Source organism: Penicillium soppii, assembly GCF_028829465.1.
Source record: "Penicillium soppii strain IBT 18220 chromosome Unknown utg000006l, whole genome shotgun sequence".
Classification (NCBI taxonomy): domain Eukaryota; kingdom Fungi; phylum Ascomycota; class Eurotiomycetes; order Eurotiales; family Aspergillaceae; genus Penicillium; species Penicillium soppii.
Window position 1 is genome coordinate 2372023 of NW_026643236.1, and position 18310 is coordinate 2390332.

Consider the following 18310-nt stretch of genomic DNA (forward strand, 5'->3'; position numbering starts at 1 on the left):
ACGCTGTCTATTGTAGTGCGTGAGTTTTTGCCCAGAATAAAAAGAAATAAACCGTATCTGCAAAGAAACAAAAAGAGAGAACCCCAGACAACCGGAGATGAATATAAATAATACATAGAGAGAAAATCATCACGGAGGCACCGCTCTGGCCAACAAGCGAATGTTGTCCACGAAGCCCTTCACAAGGTCCTCATACTGATTGGTCGGGTCACCAGACATAGCAAGCTGACCCTGGCGACGAACCTCAGCACCAGAGATCTCGACTTCGAGCTCGTGCTCGAACTCATTCTTGCCCGGCTGTTGCTATTGAGGATCAGGAGACTGGTTCCAGGGTTACACAGGTATTTGGAATGAACTTACATCGGATTTGGCTACTTGGGTTAAGTCCACCTGGTATGCCAGGTGGCGGTAGCTCATGCGGTCTTTGTTGCGAGCGCCTCGACCACCTTGAACCACTGCAGGATCCACCACTGGGAGGTTGCTGACGTCGCCGGTGTACTCCATTTCGAGATTCACGCTAACACGCCAATCGACCGTTGTGCGTGGACTGCACACGTCGAGGTCGGCAATCCGACACTTGACAATTTTGGCTAGGACTTCTCCCGTGCGTTGGTCGGTTGTTACTCGGACTTTTGGTTTGTGTCTTGGGTTCAAATTTTGTCGAATCAACGGGGGCAGTTCCGATGCTTGGATCTCGTAGAACGTATCGCGTTCTTTCGTATGCACGTATGCAATCGGGATCCGGGATGGGTTTTGTTGAGGCATGGATGCTTTGACGGCAGTGTTTAAGAAGTTGTTCATGGCTCGGTGTTGTTCCTGCGAAAGTTGGTTAGCTCGTCAATTCCGTTTAGAACAATGAATGGATTTGTGGAATGACTTACGACAGTCATTTTGCTTTCAAACGACGTCCGGAACCGCCCGTTCTCCTTGTTGATCACGCTCTCTGTTAAGATAGGAAGGTGAATCCGATCTCGGCTGTCCATGTCGATGATGTGACCCAATTTAGCCTCAACTTCAATGATGGTTCCTTGGCCAACGGCAGTTGAACCTGCGACTCCAGCATTCACGTCATTTCTCATGACCACATGTTGGAACAAGAAATCACAAAGAGCTTTTGTAATCTCTTCATGTGGGATAAAACCAGTGATGGAAGGCTCCCATGGGCCCAATGAACCGAGTGCTCGCGGGGTACTCGCCCGAGGAACTGAGGGGGCTTGCACCGGCTGTGTAGGGGGCACGCTCGTCCGCGGCGAAGGCACGGTGGGTGGTCGGCTCACTCGTGCAGCAGGGGGAACTGCCACTATCGACGAGGACCGTTTGCGAGCGGCCACAGCCCATGTTTCTTGCAGATTTTGTCGCGCATTTTTTGGGATCGGAGGTAGGGGGTTGGGAATGATTGGGCATTTGCCTTTGGTGCGAGGTGTTCGTTGCGCAAAGATCGGGGGTTCATTGTATCTTCTTTTCTTTTGCACCGGCTGTTGAATTTCAGCAGGTGACTCATGATCCACTTCCATTTTTAAAGGATGGCCGCCTCCGCGGGCTGCGGTTGAAGGGGAACTGTTCATTTGGCTGGCCGGTACGATAGGGGAGGTAGGTAAATCGAAAGCTGCTGAGCTAGGCTTGTGCGTCGTGGGACTCTCGGTGAACAATCGATCTTCGGAGGAACGAATTGGACCAGAGGGCACAGGATCAGAGATTGCAGCGATACTGTTATGACGTGAGGCAGGATGCGAACGCGGGCTGGCGCTCTCCTTGGGCTCTTCTTTCAGGCCGACCGAGTGAGGGTGAGGTATTGGTTCAGAGGGCCGAGAGCTATGAGGAGAGAATTGATGCTGAGCCACAGGTGACTGGGTTTGGATCTGATCGCGTATCTGGGCCTCCTGTGCAGCCCTTGGACTTGATAGGGGATTGTGGGGAGATTCGTGCCCGTCGAACCCAGAGGAAGGCGGACGAACAGTTGATGGCGACTGCCGGGAGACGAAGGCAGGAGGAGGACCGAGAGGAGTTCCGGGGACGGATCGGTGGGCAGTAGGTGAAAACTGCTGTGGTGGAAGAGGCTGCGATGCAGCAGGGGGGCTGTGGAAAGACTCGGTTGGGGCTTGGGGATTGGTCACTACCGATTGCAGTGACTGAGAGCGTTGTTGGGATCGCTGTTGTGCGAAATAAGATTGTTGTTCCGGGTGTTGTGGTCCTGCACTGATCGGCTGTGGTGTATATGGCGAAACGAGAGGGCCACCAGGGTGTTGGGGATGGCCGTATGCTGGCGCGCCAAATGAATCACGCGAGCCAGGACCATACGGTGTCGAAACGTGAGGAGGAGTTTGATTGCGCTGAGGCCTCACTGCGGTATTGACCGTTGGGCCCGAGTTAAACTGCTGGTAGGGCGATTGTACGGATCCGTAGGGTGAGCTTCGATCTGGAGAAGCGTGGTGCGGGTGTTGCAACGGAGGGGGCTGGGGTGGTCTTGTAGAATATTCTGAATGAGAAGCAGACTTCTTCGCGCGTTTTTGGGGGGTTGGATCGGATATGGGTGAGCTGGCCGAGTTGCTGGGAGGTGGAGGGTTGGCGCCGCCGTCGGTGTTCATGATCGTGCGCAAATCCATCGTGACTGCACCCACTTCGGGACCACTTTCACGCGATCACTGTTGTGGAGAGATGCACGCGACTGGCGACCGCGACATCCAAGGCCTTGTCGCAAGATTTTGGAGAGCAGGAAGGAGGCGGGACAATAAAGTCGTGGATGGACAAAGAAGGGAGAAGTTCTCGAACGGAATCGCGCAACGAATCAGGGAGAGAGGATCATCGCCGTTTTAGGGAACTTGACGACCTATATGCCCAGTGGGTTTTCTTGCGCAAGTTCGATTTTGAAGATTATATCTGACGAGCTGAGGTCTAGACGGATATTTAAGTCACTTTACGTTGGAGCTCGAAATTGCACTCGAAAGCTCCCGTGGGAAATTGGAGCTATCGAACCGTGATGCATTCGGAGAGCTAGTATAAATCTGCTCCTGGATCATAGATGGTGAGATGTTCTCTACTGATAATACCCAAAATGTGCTAAATATATTGATCAATCTATTCTAATCCTTTCTAACCATCTTACATAGACCATTTCCTTTGTCTTGAGTCGTTTGTAAAAGGCCACGGTTGTGATATTCGACGCACGAGTTTGTCTTGGCATAGACACCTTAGGCAGAAGATTCTACGCTAATCTACCTTAGGAAATAGGAACTATATAAAAAGCGATATATGGAATTCGAATTTTGATACCTAGATTGACCGTCCGCTCTGAGCTATACAAGATTTGCCTGAATCACCGTCTCCGGTGGACAGCTTCTTGATGTCACACTCAACGCGAGCCCTAATCGCACAAGGTCTTCACGGACTAGAGGACTTAAAATGCGCCATGCCTATCTCCATTTCGCCAAACACTATTTTTTTGCTAGGTTTGTATTTTCTGAACAAAAAAGACGTGATTCACAAGAATTCCCGTCAAGCTGGCAACCAGGTTGCCGAAGCCTGCTGATCACACTCCGGATGGGATCCGCCATGTCATAACCCGTCCACATAAACCATCTGCCGCAGTGCATTCACAAATTAAAAAATTCACCCATTCCGTCATCTCCATTTCATAACATGATTCACGACTGCTCAAGATCTTCAAACCCAAGGAAGTCAACGTAAAAGCATAAGTGGGAAGTTAGTCATCGGACTCTTCCTTAACAACATCTGCAGCTGGCTCAGGAGACTCGTCGTGCTTAATCGGCGCATCAGAATTCTCAGCATCGGAAACACCCTGTTTGGTAGTCTTGCGACGCTTTGTAGCACGAGGCTTGGTAGGAGAGGCATTTGGGATTCCATGTTTGGAACCGGCACCGCCTTCAATGGTAGGTTGTTCGTCGAGAAGCTCGGCAAGATGCTTCTTAGCACGGTGGTAGTTGGCATTGGCCGATGTCTTCTTCACTCCGGCCAGACGGGCAAGCTTCTCGCTGTCGATCTGTGAGGTTGAAGTGATTAGCTGTATTCTAGGATGGAATTGGAAAAAAGACTTACCTTTCCCACCATGCATATGCTGCCTAGAATGAGAAGCTTGCTGTCGCCGGGCTTCAGCTCTGCGAGCTTGGAAACAGCATCGCTACCATCAGTATCCTTTGTTGGGCTCGACATGGTGATGGTTGACTCGGATAGTTGTGTGGAAAATGTGAAAAGAGTACGTGTGAAAGAGGGTTGTTTAGCGGTTGTGTCGCAATGAAGATTGTTCTTCCTCCTACGACTTCCGGATCTTTCAAAAGCGGTATGAAGAGAAATAGATGTTGGTGTCAAAAGAAAAGAGTTGGGGTGTTCTTAGGGCTGGGTGCATGACAAAGATAAAGAAGTGGTCTGGGAAACTGTCGAGGATGGAAATGATGTCGGACAGTCCGCTTTTTGCCTGCTCAATTTTCAACCTGTCGAGGATAGAGTTTTGATATTGGACAATCTGATTCCGTTCGTGTTTAACGTTATAGAAAATTTAATGGACGTTCTCGCTGATTTGCGAAGCTGATTGACACGTGAAACAAAGTCGTCAGGTAAATCGAATGCTAGAGAAGTTTGAACAACTTCTGAAAGAATATTCATGTGTTTTTTTGTGTTGACGAGAAGATAAGGATAGAATTATAGGAGAAGTAACAATGGTAGACTGTCTCGCTGTCTTAAGGTTGACTTTCACTTTGCATTTGATCGAACCAAGGAGCAGAAGTAAATTAATATTGTATCAAAATTCTATAGTCTGTAGTCCAGGGTTGGCTCTGAAATGTATTCTAGTTTTGTGTGCTTCTGTTATATTCGAGCCTTATATCTCAATGTGTAGTGGATTGATATCAAAAACAAGGCAGGCACCTTTTAAGTCCTCTCTTTTTATTTGATGGTTAAAGATAGTTGCGTATCTACAAAAAGGACGCCATGGGAGCAAGACGGATCCATGGTATCTATAGGAACCCTCGGCTTTTCCGACTGGCGGAGACGTATACCACGCTATAACCGTGAGGAAATCACTCGCAAATAATCCCTAGTTGCTGTCTGTGCAAACCTTCGTATGATTCGGGCTTACGTTGAGGACTTAGGATATCAAGGAGCTGTCCAAATTTGCCGGAGATGGTAATTCAGGCAGCAAAATGATTAAAGAGGAAGACTTCAAACGCTTCTAGGAGTCTACACCCGATATCACTGATACTGCCTCTGATGACCTGGAAAGTGGTGATGTTAGCAAACATAAGATTTGTCCCTTTCTCTCCTCTTGCTGTCCGTCCTGATGGGTCAAGCCTCGATGTGTTAAGCCCCGATGCTTCAAGTCCTGCCGATTCGGGAGCTAAGGACGGTGACGCCGAAGACATTACTTCCAACGATGCTGGTTATGCCGCTCCTATTTCTTGTACCTCTGACTGATTTTAGTCCCCAGGATATTGACAAATGAACGGATGTATTCTATGTGTAGGCCTTGTTCAGTTTGTGATTTGACAGTGACGTTGCGATGTTTCGCCGGTTGGAGATCAAAGCAATATGTTGAGTAAGTGCTACATTTCTGAGGATTTCTCTGCAGTTGGCATACAAGTTGCTGATTGATTTTTTATTCGGATGTTCCAATTGTCTGCTCTATGCTGCTATTTGAAGCGTCCCTCGGATATCGTCCAGATGCACTTGTATAGCGATAATTTCCACTTAGTTCTGATGGTTTTAGCCAATTGAGGCAAGATAAACCGAGTATTCAAGCCTTTTATACCATACAATGGAATTTGGGTAGTGTTTATATAATAGTAGTAGAAGCAGTAGAAGTAGCAGAAGTAGCAGAAGTAGCAGCACATTTAGGTAGGTTGCAGCGCCGAATGCGGGCAACAAACACGAAAACGGCAATCGATCGACATCTGTGCCGTGCCTCGTCATTGCCTCACTTTAATCACTTTAATCAATTTAATCACTTCAATTGAATAACATCTACATTTCATACTTTCGTTTGTCTCTGGACGTCGTGACCGGAATCCAACGAGCAGCCACGCAACAAAACACACTTCCCGCTGACGTATTTGCCTCAATTCGCCGACCTCAGCGCGCGTCACCAACACACCCATAACCTCGCTGGACGAGAGCCTGCTCTCCCCTTTCGCCTCTCCGAGTACACTATACCACCAGTATCGATGCTTCACTCCGCCCGTTAGCATTTTACATGAAGGCCTCTGCCTCAACAGATATGCCCACTTGCGATCGACCGAACTGCAGAACATAATGGCATCCAACCCCGAAGATCGGGCCACCACCTCGGCCTCCGACATTCCTCTCAAAGATCTCGAATCAGCTTCTGGCGCTGGAACATACTCGAACTCCACACCGCGCTGGAATGGCTTCTCCAAATTCCACCCTTCAAACATCCTCGCGCATCCCGAGGGACCAGTGCCGAAGATGTCGCAAGAGGACTGGCTAGGTTATGCGGAAGACACATTCTACAAATTGGCAGTCGTGCTTACGCCGAGCTTCTTACAACACTGGGTGGGTGGTGAGGCATCCGCGCCATCGAAGCTCCATGCGATTGCCGCTCTGGACGGCCTGCGCGGCTGGGCCTGTCTTCTGGTCTTCAACTTCCATTTCCTCTTCACATACACATGGAAGGTCGCAATAGGATGGGGATTTGCGGGCGAAAATTTCGGCATTCATCAGCTGCCTTTTGTTCATATGTTGATATCTGGCCACATCATGGTGGCCATTTTCTTCGTGCTCTCCGGCTACGTTCTGTCATATAAACCGTTGAAGACGATTCGGAGCAGGTCCTTCGATCAAACATTTGCTACACTTGCATCGGGGACTTTTCGCCGGGCGTTCCGTCTCTATATCCCCGCCATTGCTGGTATTTTTTGCGTCTTTGTGGCGGTTCGCCTTGGGCTGTATAATTACTCCCATGGTGTCATTAATGAGGGCCACACTATTGTTGGAACCAATGAACAGCACCCGCGCGTGTATAAATCCTTCTCCAAGCAGAGCGATGACTTGTGGGACACAGTGGCGACATTGCTGAATCCGTTTGAGTATTCGCTATATTATAATTACTACAATCCGCATCTCTGGACGATTCCTCTTGAGTTCCGCTCCTCGCTTATCCTGTTCGTTGTCATCATGGGAACATCGCGTTTAGTGGCTCCTGTGCGCTTGACAATGGTCTCCGGATTGGTTTGGTTCTGCATGCGCTATGGTCGATGGGAAATCGTCCTATTCCTATTTGGCATGCTGATGGCCGAAGTAGATCTGATCAATGGAACCTGGGAGCAACCCACAAGGCCAGCAGCGGATGATGAAAAGACGACCATCCGTTTTGGCTCAGGCAGCAAAGTAACACTGAATGTTTCTCGCCGCAGGCTTTGGGTCTCCCTTTTCGTGGTCGGTCTCTATTTTGGATCTTGCCCCAACATTGGCTTCAAATGGACGCCTTTCTATAGATGGCTGTGGCATGTCACCCCCTACACATACCCCGAACCACATCGCTTTGCACAAACCATTGGTGCCGTTCTCATCGTCTTCTCCATCAACCACTCCCCAGACATTCAAAAATTGTTCACCAATCCACTGTCCCAATATTTGGGCAAAATCTCTTTTGCTTTCTATGTCGTTCACGGCCCAGTACTCCACTGCCTGGGCTACGCCCTCATGCCGAATATCTGGAACATCACTGGCAAAGAGACCAACTTTCAGTACTGTCTTGGATTCCTCATCGGATGGCTCATCTGCCTCCCCATCTCCATTTGGTTGGGCGATATCTTCTGGCGTGTCGTGGACATCCCCAGTGTCAAGTTTGCGCGCTCGCTCGAAGACCGCCTCATTTCCAAGGATCCGGCTCCCCGTCTGCCGACTCTGTCGGTTACACATGCAGATTAAAAAGTTCTGTATACATTCAACAACCGAGTACATTTTCTGTTCCGCCATATATTACTTTTATTATGATACCACCTCGCCGTGCGAGTTACATTGACTCTTTTTCTCCCCGTGTTAGACCTTTTGTTATCATTTATTTCAGTAAATCACCTAGGTCGCTACACGCACTTGATTTCCCCTGCCGCGTGGGGCTTTCCTACACGTGTCTTAGGAATTGCATTTGTTCGGGCTTGCGCACTACCGCGGTGATCTCGAAGCGGCCTTTGATAGCCTCATTGAAGGTGGTCAATAGGGTTATCAGAATCGAGCCTCCGTTGTGCGTCACCACGTGGGTTTGGCGACTGCTCCAAGGTTTTCACTACATATAGCCGGTAGCACCAGTGTATAGCACCTGAATGAGGGTCATTTTTAACGGTTCAAAATGTCCCTGGTCCACTGTAGCGTGGATGTTGACCAGGATTCTCCGGAGCGAGGTTATGTGTTACTTATACACCGAAGCAGCATTCAAGAACCTGAGATGAGAGGTTCTAAAATGGTAACGATTTACTTATAATACGGATTTATCCCCTAAGTTGATTAACAAGAAATAAGGTAATTTAGTCATCAGCAGGTCCTGTTAGGTAACTAGGAGATGTTTTAAATACCTCACTCATGATGTCGCTGACCCGTCGACCGACGATACATACCTTCCGCCGACCCACGTAGAGACATTCAGAAGGGTTCCAACGTCCCTTCGATCATCCATTTGATTGGTTTATTACTATTTCGTACATACAAACCCGTAATTCTCGGTACGACAAAGGCCAGCCTCATTAACCTTACAGTAGTGGGCCACCACTTACGTTCCCCTTTCAGTCTCGATTTCGCAGTGGCCCAAACTACCTCAGTAATAAAAATCCCAATCAACGGCGGTTAGCCACCAATGTGGTTTGCTTCTCAATCCCAATTTCGTAGTCGCCAGAAAGTTGTTGTCAAGCACTTCTCTATCGTTAGGGCAGTGTGCTTGGAACTCCCGATGGTATTGATCGGCGTAAGTTGGAACCAAAGGCTCGACCTTCGCGTCTATGGTGTTAGGCATGGATGGTAAAGATCGGAAGAGCCGAGTAGTGGAAGGAGCAAGCGGTTGTCTTAAACTAAAAGGAAACTGATTCATCGTGGGGAAAAGGTCACCACCCTTGATCTGACTGCTGACCTAGCTAGGAGGGCACAAAAGCTGCACCATTCCCGTTCGGGTGGCTGCTAGAAGTATTAACCCTCGTCTTACCTTCACTCTTAGGCATAAACAAGCTATAATCAAACTGAAGGGCGCGCTTTTAGGGCTTGTTCTTGCTGATCTCCCGATCTTCGGATATCTGCCCCCACCTTGTATAGAGGGAGAAGCTCCCCACTATTCTCCCGCAATGTGGATGGGAGTGCTTGTTTTATTTAGATTCAAGCTTTGAAGTGCAGCCTGTTTGGAAAAGTAAGGAAGCTTGTAGTGAGCTTATTCGTCTCGAGGAAAACCCCGAAGTAAAGGAAACGAGAAAGCTGGAGGCTCGGATACACGCGAGCGTGAAAAAGCGACGAACACACGACCGCCTCATACGCCTAACAAAGAATATGCCACAACAGTCTTTGCTCCAAGCGTCTATTTTGATCAACTCTCCATCAAAGCTCGTTTGTGAAGATTTTCTCTCGTTCCAGAAGAGGGCCAATGGCTGCTTTGGTCTTCATATCAAGCTACGTGAGGCTACAACGTAATAGCAGCGTGCGAGCTTGTCATGTCGAAGTTTTTCCACCGTTTGGTATTCTTTTTTAAATACTGAAATTCCTCTAACACAATTATGGCGGTCGATAAGTTCGTGAAGACAGCCTCTATCTGAGGATTACACCAAGTAGGGTATGCCCTTAATTCCTCCATTTTGGCAAGATAATTCCATAAACTAGAGACCTTAACCATAGCTGCATATAGATAGCTTTATTATTTGGTTATCACTATTGATCATAGAGGAAATAAAGCTGTCCATTCAGAAGTTCGACTATAGATCCTAAGTGGCAAGCACCACCAAACGCCCAATAACCTCCTCCATCTGCGCCGAAATCCACCACCGAGACGAAATAGTCCTTAAATTCATCCGCAAGAAATTCACTTCATGCATCAAGTCAACAGAGGTCATCAGAACCTCACCAGGATTCGCAGAAAGGCCCGCCTGATCAGCGCCTGGCCTATAGTCTTTAGACCCATTTCCAATGCTATCCCAGACCTTGTTCCATAGGATCCGCTTCGGGATTCTAACCATCTGCTTGTTCTGTATATGAATAGCGATGAGCACAACAGCGGAGGCGAAAAGAGCACCGGGCAGGTGCAGCGCGTGCATGCGACCAATGGGTATTTCATTTACAAGGCCTATTATCGATATCGCATGCAAGAGGGCACGGTATGCATCCGCGCTCTTGGACCAAGTCGTTAGCTCAAATAGGGGTGTCTGGCCTCGAGGAATTCCGCTGAGGACTTGTGGGATCTTGTATAGTTCACAGATATGGCGATAGAGGCAAATTGTGGGCGTTGAGAGTTCCATGCATACTGCATGCCAGCGGATGAGGATTTGGATTGAGTCGATGGTGTGGGAGGTTGAGAGGTCTGTTTCGTAGATGTTGAGAAGGCCTTGGATGATCTGTGGTCGTGAGACGGTTCCCAGAGGAAGGCTGGTCACTTCGTAGCGTTCGGCAATTAGGCATTGGAGACCTTCGAGGAGGACTGAGGTGGAGAATCGAGATAGTTGTACTCGCATCGTGGCATAATCCGGTGCGCATATTTTCACGAAAAGCTCCGAGAAAGGGATTGGAGGACCACGTAGCTGCAACATTTCTGTGATCCATTCATCGGCTGTCTCGGCTGCGAATGCGGCGTCAGAGCATGCGGTTTTGATAGTATTCAGTGCGTGACGGGTGTTAGTGGTGGACCCTGATGCTTGCGAAAGGAGTCCATCCAATATATAGTGGCCAAGCACTGCTCTTCGTTGAACTTCTACTGCCGACCATGTCCGCCAGGCCGCGTCTTTAGTTGCTATGTCCGCTTGCAGGCCGGGGACTTTTTGCATGTCAAATTCATTCATCATGTGCATCCCTGATATCTTCGCCCAATAGAATCCCAGCCCCTGGGATGCAAATGCCGTCGTCCGAATACTAGGATCACTGGAAAGAAATGCAAATATTTGCCCCAAAAGAGCTGCTAGCACCAGTTGGACACCATCACACTGGTCTTTTGGTCCTCGCAACCTAATCAAGGTCTGCCACGATGTCGCAACTCCAGCATGTCCCAGTCTCCATAGCATTTGTCCTTTCCGAGTGCTATCTGGGAGACAGACGAAAAGTGATCCAAGAGCGACCATATTCAACAAGAGCGGTGGAGTACAGTCTTGCGCTGGGAACGTGGGCTCGTGGATGACGGGGAAACATGGAGATACTCGCCCAAAGTATTCTTTCAAACACGCTTCCACAAAGGCCGGGGTGACCCCTGTGTGGTGTAGATCATCACTAAGTTTTATGATCAAATCATCGATAATCTTTCGGGTTTGATCCTCGCTATGCTTTCCACACCTCCCTTGGCGGTTGACTTGAGGCTGCACTTCTTGTGAAGTGTTTTGTCCAGAGTGCAAGCAGCTGAGAGCTGAGATCAATGGATGGAAATCACTAGAAAGGCCTGTCATAGGCAATGGCACCGATGACATGCTCTGGAAATTCGGCATCAGCCGTTGAAACAAATTGTCTGGTCCCAGTCTCCCCGGACTGGCTGACTGTGATTGGTCGAGGCTTGCCGATCGTTCGATTGAGTACCTAGGTGCAGTTGATGAGGATGAGGCCACTGACGGTGTCACAGGCACTGACGATATCACTGGCACTGGTGATATCACAGGCATTGGCGATATCACAGGCACTGGCGGTATCACAGAGACTGGTGGTATTACAGGAACTGGCGGTGTTACAGGACCTGGAAATTGAGTAATCATCATCCTTGGACGTGGTCCATCTCTATTTCGTGTTGGCCGAGATATTTTATCATGAATTGTTCTGATGTGCTTATCCCTGACATCCTTTCGACCAAACTTTTTGTCGCAATGCGGGCAGCTGAATGACTCCTGGTGGGTATCTGTTCTTGATCAGTTTATCCCATTTCACCTCGCCAACTTACACTCGAATATGTAGTTACTGACGCTTGGATATTTCATGTCTCTGTTCTTTTTGTTAACATTCTATCCTCGCCTTGCACGTAATGATCTATGTCTGAAAGTATACCTTGAGATGGGTGAGTCTGTTGTAGGAGTTATCACAGAAGTTACAAGAAAACTTCCGAGATTTGGGTTCCGGTTCAGGAGGGTTCATGGTGATCAAAGTGGGAGAAGGTGGGTGGCTTTCTGAAATGGTGGGGTAATGGTGACTTCTGGACATTTTACCGCTTTGTTACCGCCCCACTATTGTATGGCTTCGTAGTATGGCCCAACGTCCATGATGCGGCTCGACAAATTTGACCCCAAAACAGAATTTTTGTGTTTCATTTTTCATGTTCTAGTCATCCTGCTCCCTTATTTGCAGGCTGGTATGGAATCCTGTGAACTGTTGAAATCTTAAATGCCCCCCTTTGGTTATCATTCTCCCTTTTACCTAGGTAACAACGCGGCTCACAATGGTGCCGGTTTGTCTGACTTGGTGGAACAACAGATCGGATTTGCTTGCTCACATAGAGCGGCAAGGGTATAACCCAAGTGACACTGCTGCCTATGCCAAAAGTCGTATTATTGTCACCAACGCCCCCGTGGGATCAACGTCTACAGTGACTCGGCAAAAGTGTTAACACCCCCATATATACTGCCTCCTAGTACGGGTATACCGTCCGTAGTTGTCGGATCTCGAGGGCCTTGTGAGAGCATTTGGGAGTTCAGTTCCGCGGAACGCAACGCTGCTTGATTCGACCACCTGACCCAACAAGGCATATCCACTATCCGTCAGAATGTACTATGATCTCGCGTTCTTTTTGGCTGATGAGTTGCTGCTGACGTAGCACATGTTTTCTCTTTTTCCATCTATCTATCCCAGCGAGACAAAATCGGGATCCATTGTATGCCAGGTTTTGTCCCCCATGCCCTTTCGATGAGCTGTTCTGATTCTTTAGATCCTCGATAATTCCTGCTATGTTCTGTTTGCCCTTGCCCATCAATGTTTGGCTTGTGATGATATATCATTTGGCATTGACGGGGTTATCAAGATATGTTTGTTGGTGGTCCCATCTTGGCATTGTCTGACTAACATTTCGCAGCGTGTTTAGACTGTGTAGATTGCACGCCAAACCAATCCGACACCGCATATTGCGGCCCTTCCGTCAATCACGATACGTCTCATGCAGAAATATGAGAAAGATGAAGGCGTTGTTGGCATGAGTGATATGGAGAGATGGCTAACATTAATCCGGTAATATGGTGTGTAGTGTTTCCCCATCGTTCTCATTGTGCATTCTACATCAATTGAAGACCCGCCCGGCGTATGCGGCGTATATCAAAGCAAATTGGTGACTCTTCAAGGGCTTTTCAACAGACATATCATGAGTCAAGTAGTTCGCCTTGATTTCGGAAAGAAGATTGCAACATATGGCGCAGCAAGCGCATACTCATACTTTACTTTTGAGCGAGATTTGGCGTAGACGCAAGGAACCCACGAGGCAAAGCTAATAGACTGAGCGCCCGGTGGTACTTCCGCCACATTACAAATTGTTACACTACCCCGCCATGAAGACAGGCCTCGCTATCCAAAATGAGATGTGGTACTGGAATGGGATTTTGCTTATTTTCTCAGGTATCAAATCTTACTGAGACCACTTCCGCCATGGAATTTAGAAGCCCAGTGTTCATTTCTAGAACACGAAAAAGCGCCCTCTAGTTTGTGGGATATCCCCCGGCGCTAACATCCTCGTCGAGCTGATGCGTAATCAGCTCGCAGCGACGAAATATCTCTCGTGATTCGTCGAGAATCTCTTCCCGCTCAGTCTCAGTCAACAGCTTGTCTGCCTTCAAAACGCTGTTTCGAAATTTGGCCTGAACAACTTCGCCCTCCTCGACGCACCAGAAAGACAGAGGAGGCGGGAAAGCAGTAGGATCCATCTCCCTCGGAGACAGACCCCAGAATTCGGGGCCAGCCTTAAGCAGCTGGAGACGAATAAAACGCCCGCCATTAAAAAGGGCTTGATACATGATCCACACGTACACGACAAGAAGATGTGGCTTTGCCGGAATGTGTTCCTTCATATAACGTCGGAACTCACTGCCGGCATTTTCTTTGCCCATGTCCAGTTTGGCAATGCTAGGGTCTAGCAATTTCAGGGCCTCAAAATCGGCCTCGACGCGCCTCGTACGCAGGAGTTCGGGGATATAAATCAAGCGTAGGACGGCCTGCACTCTCTCCGCATCACTGCCATAAGAGCTCGGATCTTCGCTGATATTACCGGCCCAGTCCGCAAAGTCTCCAATCTGGGCGTGCCAGATCTCCTCTAGGCCCAAATAAATCTCGGTATAGCGCGAGAGCCCAAGGGTATAAAGAGTTGGAGCTTGCACTAGGGGTGGGAGACAAAGCGGAATACGAGCAGTATTCAGACGGTTGACGACTCCGTGGGGCTCTCTTTTTGAGAATAGCTGGTTAACCATAGAACATGAAACCAAATTGTTATACAACGGCCGACACTTACTTGATCGCAGCACGGATCTTGGAGGGTAGGTCGACTTCGGCCATAGTGGTGGATGCTATATGGATTTATTCAAGCAGCAAGCGAGTCGGGGGAACTCGAAACACAAGAGATGATCGGGGATGGAAAATTCAGGTTCCCAACAGCGTGGCCCTGGGTGATGTTCATTTCGCAGCCCCTTCTTTCATGTACATACAGTGACACCGCAGAAGTGTTAGCACCTCCGGTCAAGATTCTGCCGGCAATTTAATCCTCCACCAGCTGCAATATTGAAACGATGGGGCGTTGACCTCAATCAGGAATAGTGGGCGATCATCTCCACAGAACACCACGGAGATACATCAGATCTTTCCCCCGGTTGATTGGCTTTTAGCAGACCCCACTAAGAAGCTTGCAAAAGTGGGTCCACAACATGGCCTGTTGGGATTTCCACAATGGACCCGCTGTAACCGATCGAAGAGAAGATCCGTAATCGAGATTTGGGCGGTAAACGATCTGAACTTTTTGGCTCTATCGCAGTCAACAATACTGAGAGAATTGACAAGGAAAGAGCGCGAACTAGGCACTAACTTAGCATTTTACTTTGTTTTTTTTGGCTTGGCGGAGCCATGGGCACAGCGGTTCAAGTCAATAGTCTTTTTTTTCTTGCCGTCTGCTGCAACAACACGGGTTTACTATGTATGAGGCTGAGCGTTCATCCGGGCGATGTCTCTTTCGTTTCTTTTGTTTCTCTTCCGCGCACTTATTTCCCTCTCTCGAACTCTTGGCGTCTAAAGGAGTGCCAAAGTGCCAAAGGATACTCTGAGGAAGGGGTTTGGAGGGGAAAGAAAGCGATTATTACCATAGCTCCTAAAAATCAAAGCTTCTAAATGTGGCATCCAGTGAAAAGAAACAAATGCATCTCTTCGCCAGTGGTCGTCGCAAAGTGCCATATCGACTATATTTACGCCGAAGTTGAATTCGAATGCATCATGCAATCCATATCCGGCGCCAATACCGACTGTGCAGCGAAGCGAATGCGAAATAGTACTATTCCCCATCCAGCACGCGATATCGTGCCAGTCCTCTTCTCTTCAATCCTGACAACATTTGGCGGTGCCATGGCAGTTGCCTCAGGGGACACTGCTTGGGGCAGCTATACTCTTAGCCAGAGATATCTCAACAACACAGCGGACCCGCTTCTCTCCTTGCACGTCAACCCAGCTAGAAATGATCTGAATTCTCTCTCTTGCCGCCTCACACAGCTAGTCAATACCTACTTTAACGCCGCCTTTGCCCCGAGTCTTTACACAGGTAACTTTTCCAGTGGTCTCAAGGCTAGAACATGGGATGAAGATGGTATCACCACCAATTTCACCGGCGAGCATAAAGCCTACAGTCATGCCATCTACGTCGCCCGCTGGCCATGGCTCGTGGTATTTACACTTGCATCTTTGGCCTTACTAATGTGCACATTGATCACAGTACTCCTGACGCAACTCACCAACATTCCGGATATACTAGGCTATGCCTCAAGCCTGACGCGTGACTCGGTAGACCCGCATTTTCCTACCGGGGGATCTGCCATGGATGGAATACGCAGAGTAATTCTGTTGGGAGATATTCCCGTGCGGCTGGGTGATCTCAAACCAGATGAACAAGTGGGATACCTTGCATTTGCAGGTGGAAGAATGGTGCAGCGAGCAGAAAGCGGTCGATTATATTCATGAACAGTTGAAATTTTTATGGCCAATAGATCGAGGTTTGAATTTGTTACAGGCGGTTTCAGGCACGCAACTCTCTAAGGGTAAAAGGAGCAAGCTCGGGCGTGGATACAAACGAACAGGGGTTGTGGAATTCTCGAAGAAGCGAACCAGGTGTCTCGCCACTCGGTTGCCCCTCCTGACAACCATCCAGATCTTGTAGCGTGAATAGATGCTATCGCAAACAAGCTCGGTCGTCGATACAAAAAACATGGGTTTTGGAATAATCAATCAATCAGTCAATCAACAAAAGTTCAATTTACATGTTGCAGTCTGATTATTTGCGTATGAGTATGCAGGCACCTTATCCAACTGAAGCAAGAGCTCAAAGCCAAACGCCAGAGCCGGAATCACAATATTTCCCAAAGAGGAAACAGAGGCTGGTTTGAAAAGAGAGTGGAAATCAGCCTGTTTCCATGACTCCTGCCAGCCCGGGAAACCAAATCCTATTCCAAACCGTAAACATATGACATTAATACAAATGAATGCCATGGAGTGCACTCTCCATCCTCTCTCTCCCTTCTTATCATCCTTGCCCCTCCCCCGCCTTAGTTTCAACGGATAGCCATGTTTCCTGCTGAGTAGTTTGTGATATGGTATGTTCGTCGACTTCGACCGAGCCTCTCGACGCCCGGTTTCGCTCGCTTCGTTGTTGATTACCCATCGTCTTCCACACCTGCTTCTATTGTGGCTCGCTTGCTAGTTGCTTGTTCGTCGTCGTTCTCTAATCCCACATACTAAGATTGCTAGAGGAGACTTGTGCGGTGCATGAAGTTGACTATGTAGCAGGTGGCCTGCGGGTGAGACACGATCTTGTCGTAGTCGGTCTCAAGTCCCTCGATCCGACTGATTTGTCTCTATAATCGCTTGAGAAGCCTATTGTACTGTGGACACCGCATGATAATGTGATTTGGCGTCTGTGAACCAGTTTCACAACTACACCGTCTGAGTCTGTTGCCTTGGTCTTGTATAAGAAGTGTCGCAATCTAGTCCTCATTATACGCATTTGAATCAAGATAGCGCACTACGGCTATACGAAGGACTGACAAAGCAGGGTACATCTGGCTCTTATGTGATGGCTTAGTAGGGCTTAGCGTGGTGTAGAAATAAACGGAGCCAATATAAACAATCTGATAAATCGAACTCATCTCAAAAACAAGAATACGTGCATCTTTGTGGAGCAGGGTAGCGAACTTGGTCTTTGGCACCAAATAGACAGGCTTACCCCCAGAATTAGCAAATTTAGTGCACAGGTTACACTCAAAGGTTCCACTGCCACTTCATCCCTAGTCTCTGAAAGTATCCAAACAAAGCCCTCTTGGGCACATATCCAGCATATGTGCGCTGCCATGCTGCTGCAAATGAGCCCTCAATTGGGCCCAATTCTCCGAACCCGACGACTTCAATAATCCAGGGCGTCAACAAGGCCAGAACGCCGAGTGCAAGCAGTGTTGCGTAAACAGGATGCTCCGTTGCAAATCCAACAGCGGCGGCTTTGCATTCAGCAACGGCATCGACCGCTACTTGTGCCATCTCTGCACCAGTTCTGATTGCGTTCTCCAGACCGTGAAGTATTGCTAGTGCTATCGCGTCCGTCCATCCGTTGGTGGTGATCACCTCATTCACTTCCTTTTGAAGGAGATCGGCTGATTCGGCGTTGAGAATCATGGTGATAATCTCGGAGGCAATGGATTCCGATGATCGGGTGTATGTTGGAGGACAGGGCTTGGTTGCCCGTCTCCCGCATACACAGTCGAAGATGGAGGTGAATAGCATGATAACTTCAGGGTTTTCAAAAGTTTGTTGTTTATGCAGATACAATCTGACTTCTCAATGTAGAGTAGAGTAAGATGAGAGGAGAAAAAGCAGATCTGAAGCATGATGGAAACCAAGCTGTATTTAAAGCGAGGGAGGCACCTGCGCCGCAATGCAAACGTGCACAGCCAACGCATATAGGCGCCTGGCG

The 18310-nt window shown here is 48.5% G+C and overlaps 7 protein-coding genes across 7 annotated transcripts; 2 read left to right on the forward strand and 5 right to left on the reverse strand.

Moving 5' to 3' along the window:
• Nucleotides 1-129: 129 nt before the first annotated feature.
• triA (uncharacterized protein) lies at nt 130-2603 on the reverse strand (the record flags this gene model as incomplete). The annotated part of the gene is made up of 3 exons (XM_057243787.1): nt 130-303; nt 361-816; nt 882-2603. The coding sequence occupies 3 exons, from the start codon at nt 2601-2603 to the stop codon at nt 130-132; spliced, it is 2352 nt and encodes a 783-aa protein (XP_057095325.1).
• Nucleotides 2604-3700: 1097 nt separating this feature from the next.
• Nucleotides 3701-4167, reverse strand: N7529_008261 (uncharacterized protein; the record flags this gene model as incomplete). Its single annotated transcript, XM_057243788.1, has 2 exons — nt 3701-3997; nt 4054-4167. 2 exons carry the CDS (start codon nt 4165-4167, stop codon nt 3701-3703), a joined length of 411 nt encoding a protein of 136 aa, XP_057095326.1.
• A 2091-nt stretch (nt 4168-6258) lies between these two features.
• N7529_008262 (acyltransferase family protein) lies at nt 6259-7896 on the forward strand (the record flags this gene model as incomplete). The annotated part of the gene is made up of 1 exon (XM_057243789.1): nt 6259-7896. The coding sequence occupies one exon, from the start codon at nt 6259-6261 to the stop codon at nt 7894-7896; it is 1638 nt and encodes a 545-aa protein (XP_057095327.1).
• Nucleotides 7897-9920: 2024 nt separating this feature from the next.
• Nucleotides 9921-11603, reverse strand: N7529_008263 (fungal specific transcription factor domain-containing protein; the record flags this gene model as incomplete). Its single annotated transcript, XM_057243790.1, has 1 exon — nt 9921-11603. One exon carries the CDS (start codon nt 11601-11603, stop codon nt 9921-9923), a length of 1683 nt encoding a protein of 560 aa, XP_057095328.1.
• Nucleotides 11604-13799: 2196 nt separating this feature from the next.
• N7529_008264 (biliverdin-producing heme oxygenase) lies at nt 13800-14649 on the reverse strand (the record flags this gene model as incomplete). Its single annotated transcript, XM_057243791.1, has 2 exons — nt 13800-14538; nt 14606-14649. 2 exons carry the CDS (start codon nt 14647-14649, stop codon nt 13800-13802), a joined length of 783 nt encoding a protein of 260 aa, XP_057095329.1.
• Nucleotides 14650-15573: 924 nt separating this feature from the next.
• N7529_008265 (uncharacterized protein) lies at nt 15574-16311 on the forward strand (the record flags this gene model as incomplete). Its single annotated transcript, XM_057243792.1, has 1 exon — nt 15574-16311. The coding sequence occupies one exon, from the start codon at nt 15574-15576 to the stop codon at nt 16309-16311; it is 738 nt and encodes a 245-aa protein (XP_057095330.1).
• Nucleotides 16312-17604: 1293 nt separating this feature from the next.
• On the reverse strand, nt 17605-18120 carry N7529_008266 (uncharacterized protein; the record flags this gene model as incomplete). Its single annotated transcript, XM_057243793.1, has 1 exon — nt 17605-18120. The coding sequence occupies one exon, from the start codon at nt 18118-18120 to the stop codon at nt 17605-17607; it is 516 nt and encodes a 171-aa protein (XP_057095331.1).
• Nucleotides 18121-18310: the final 190 nt, after the last annotated feature.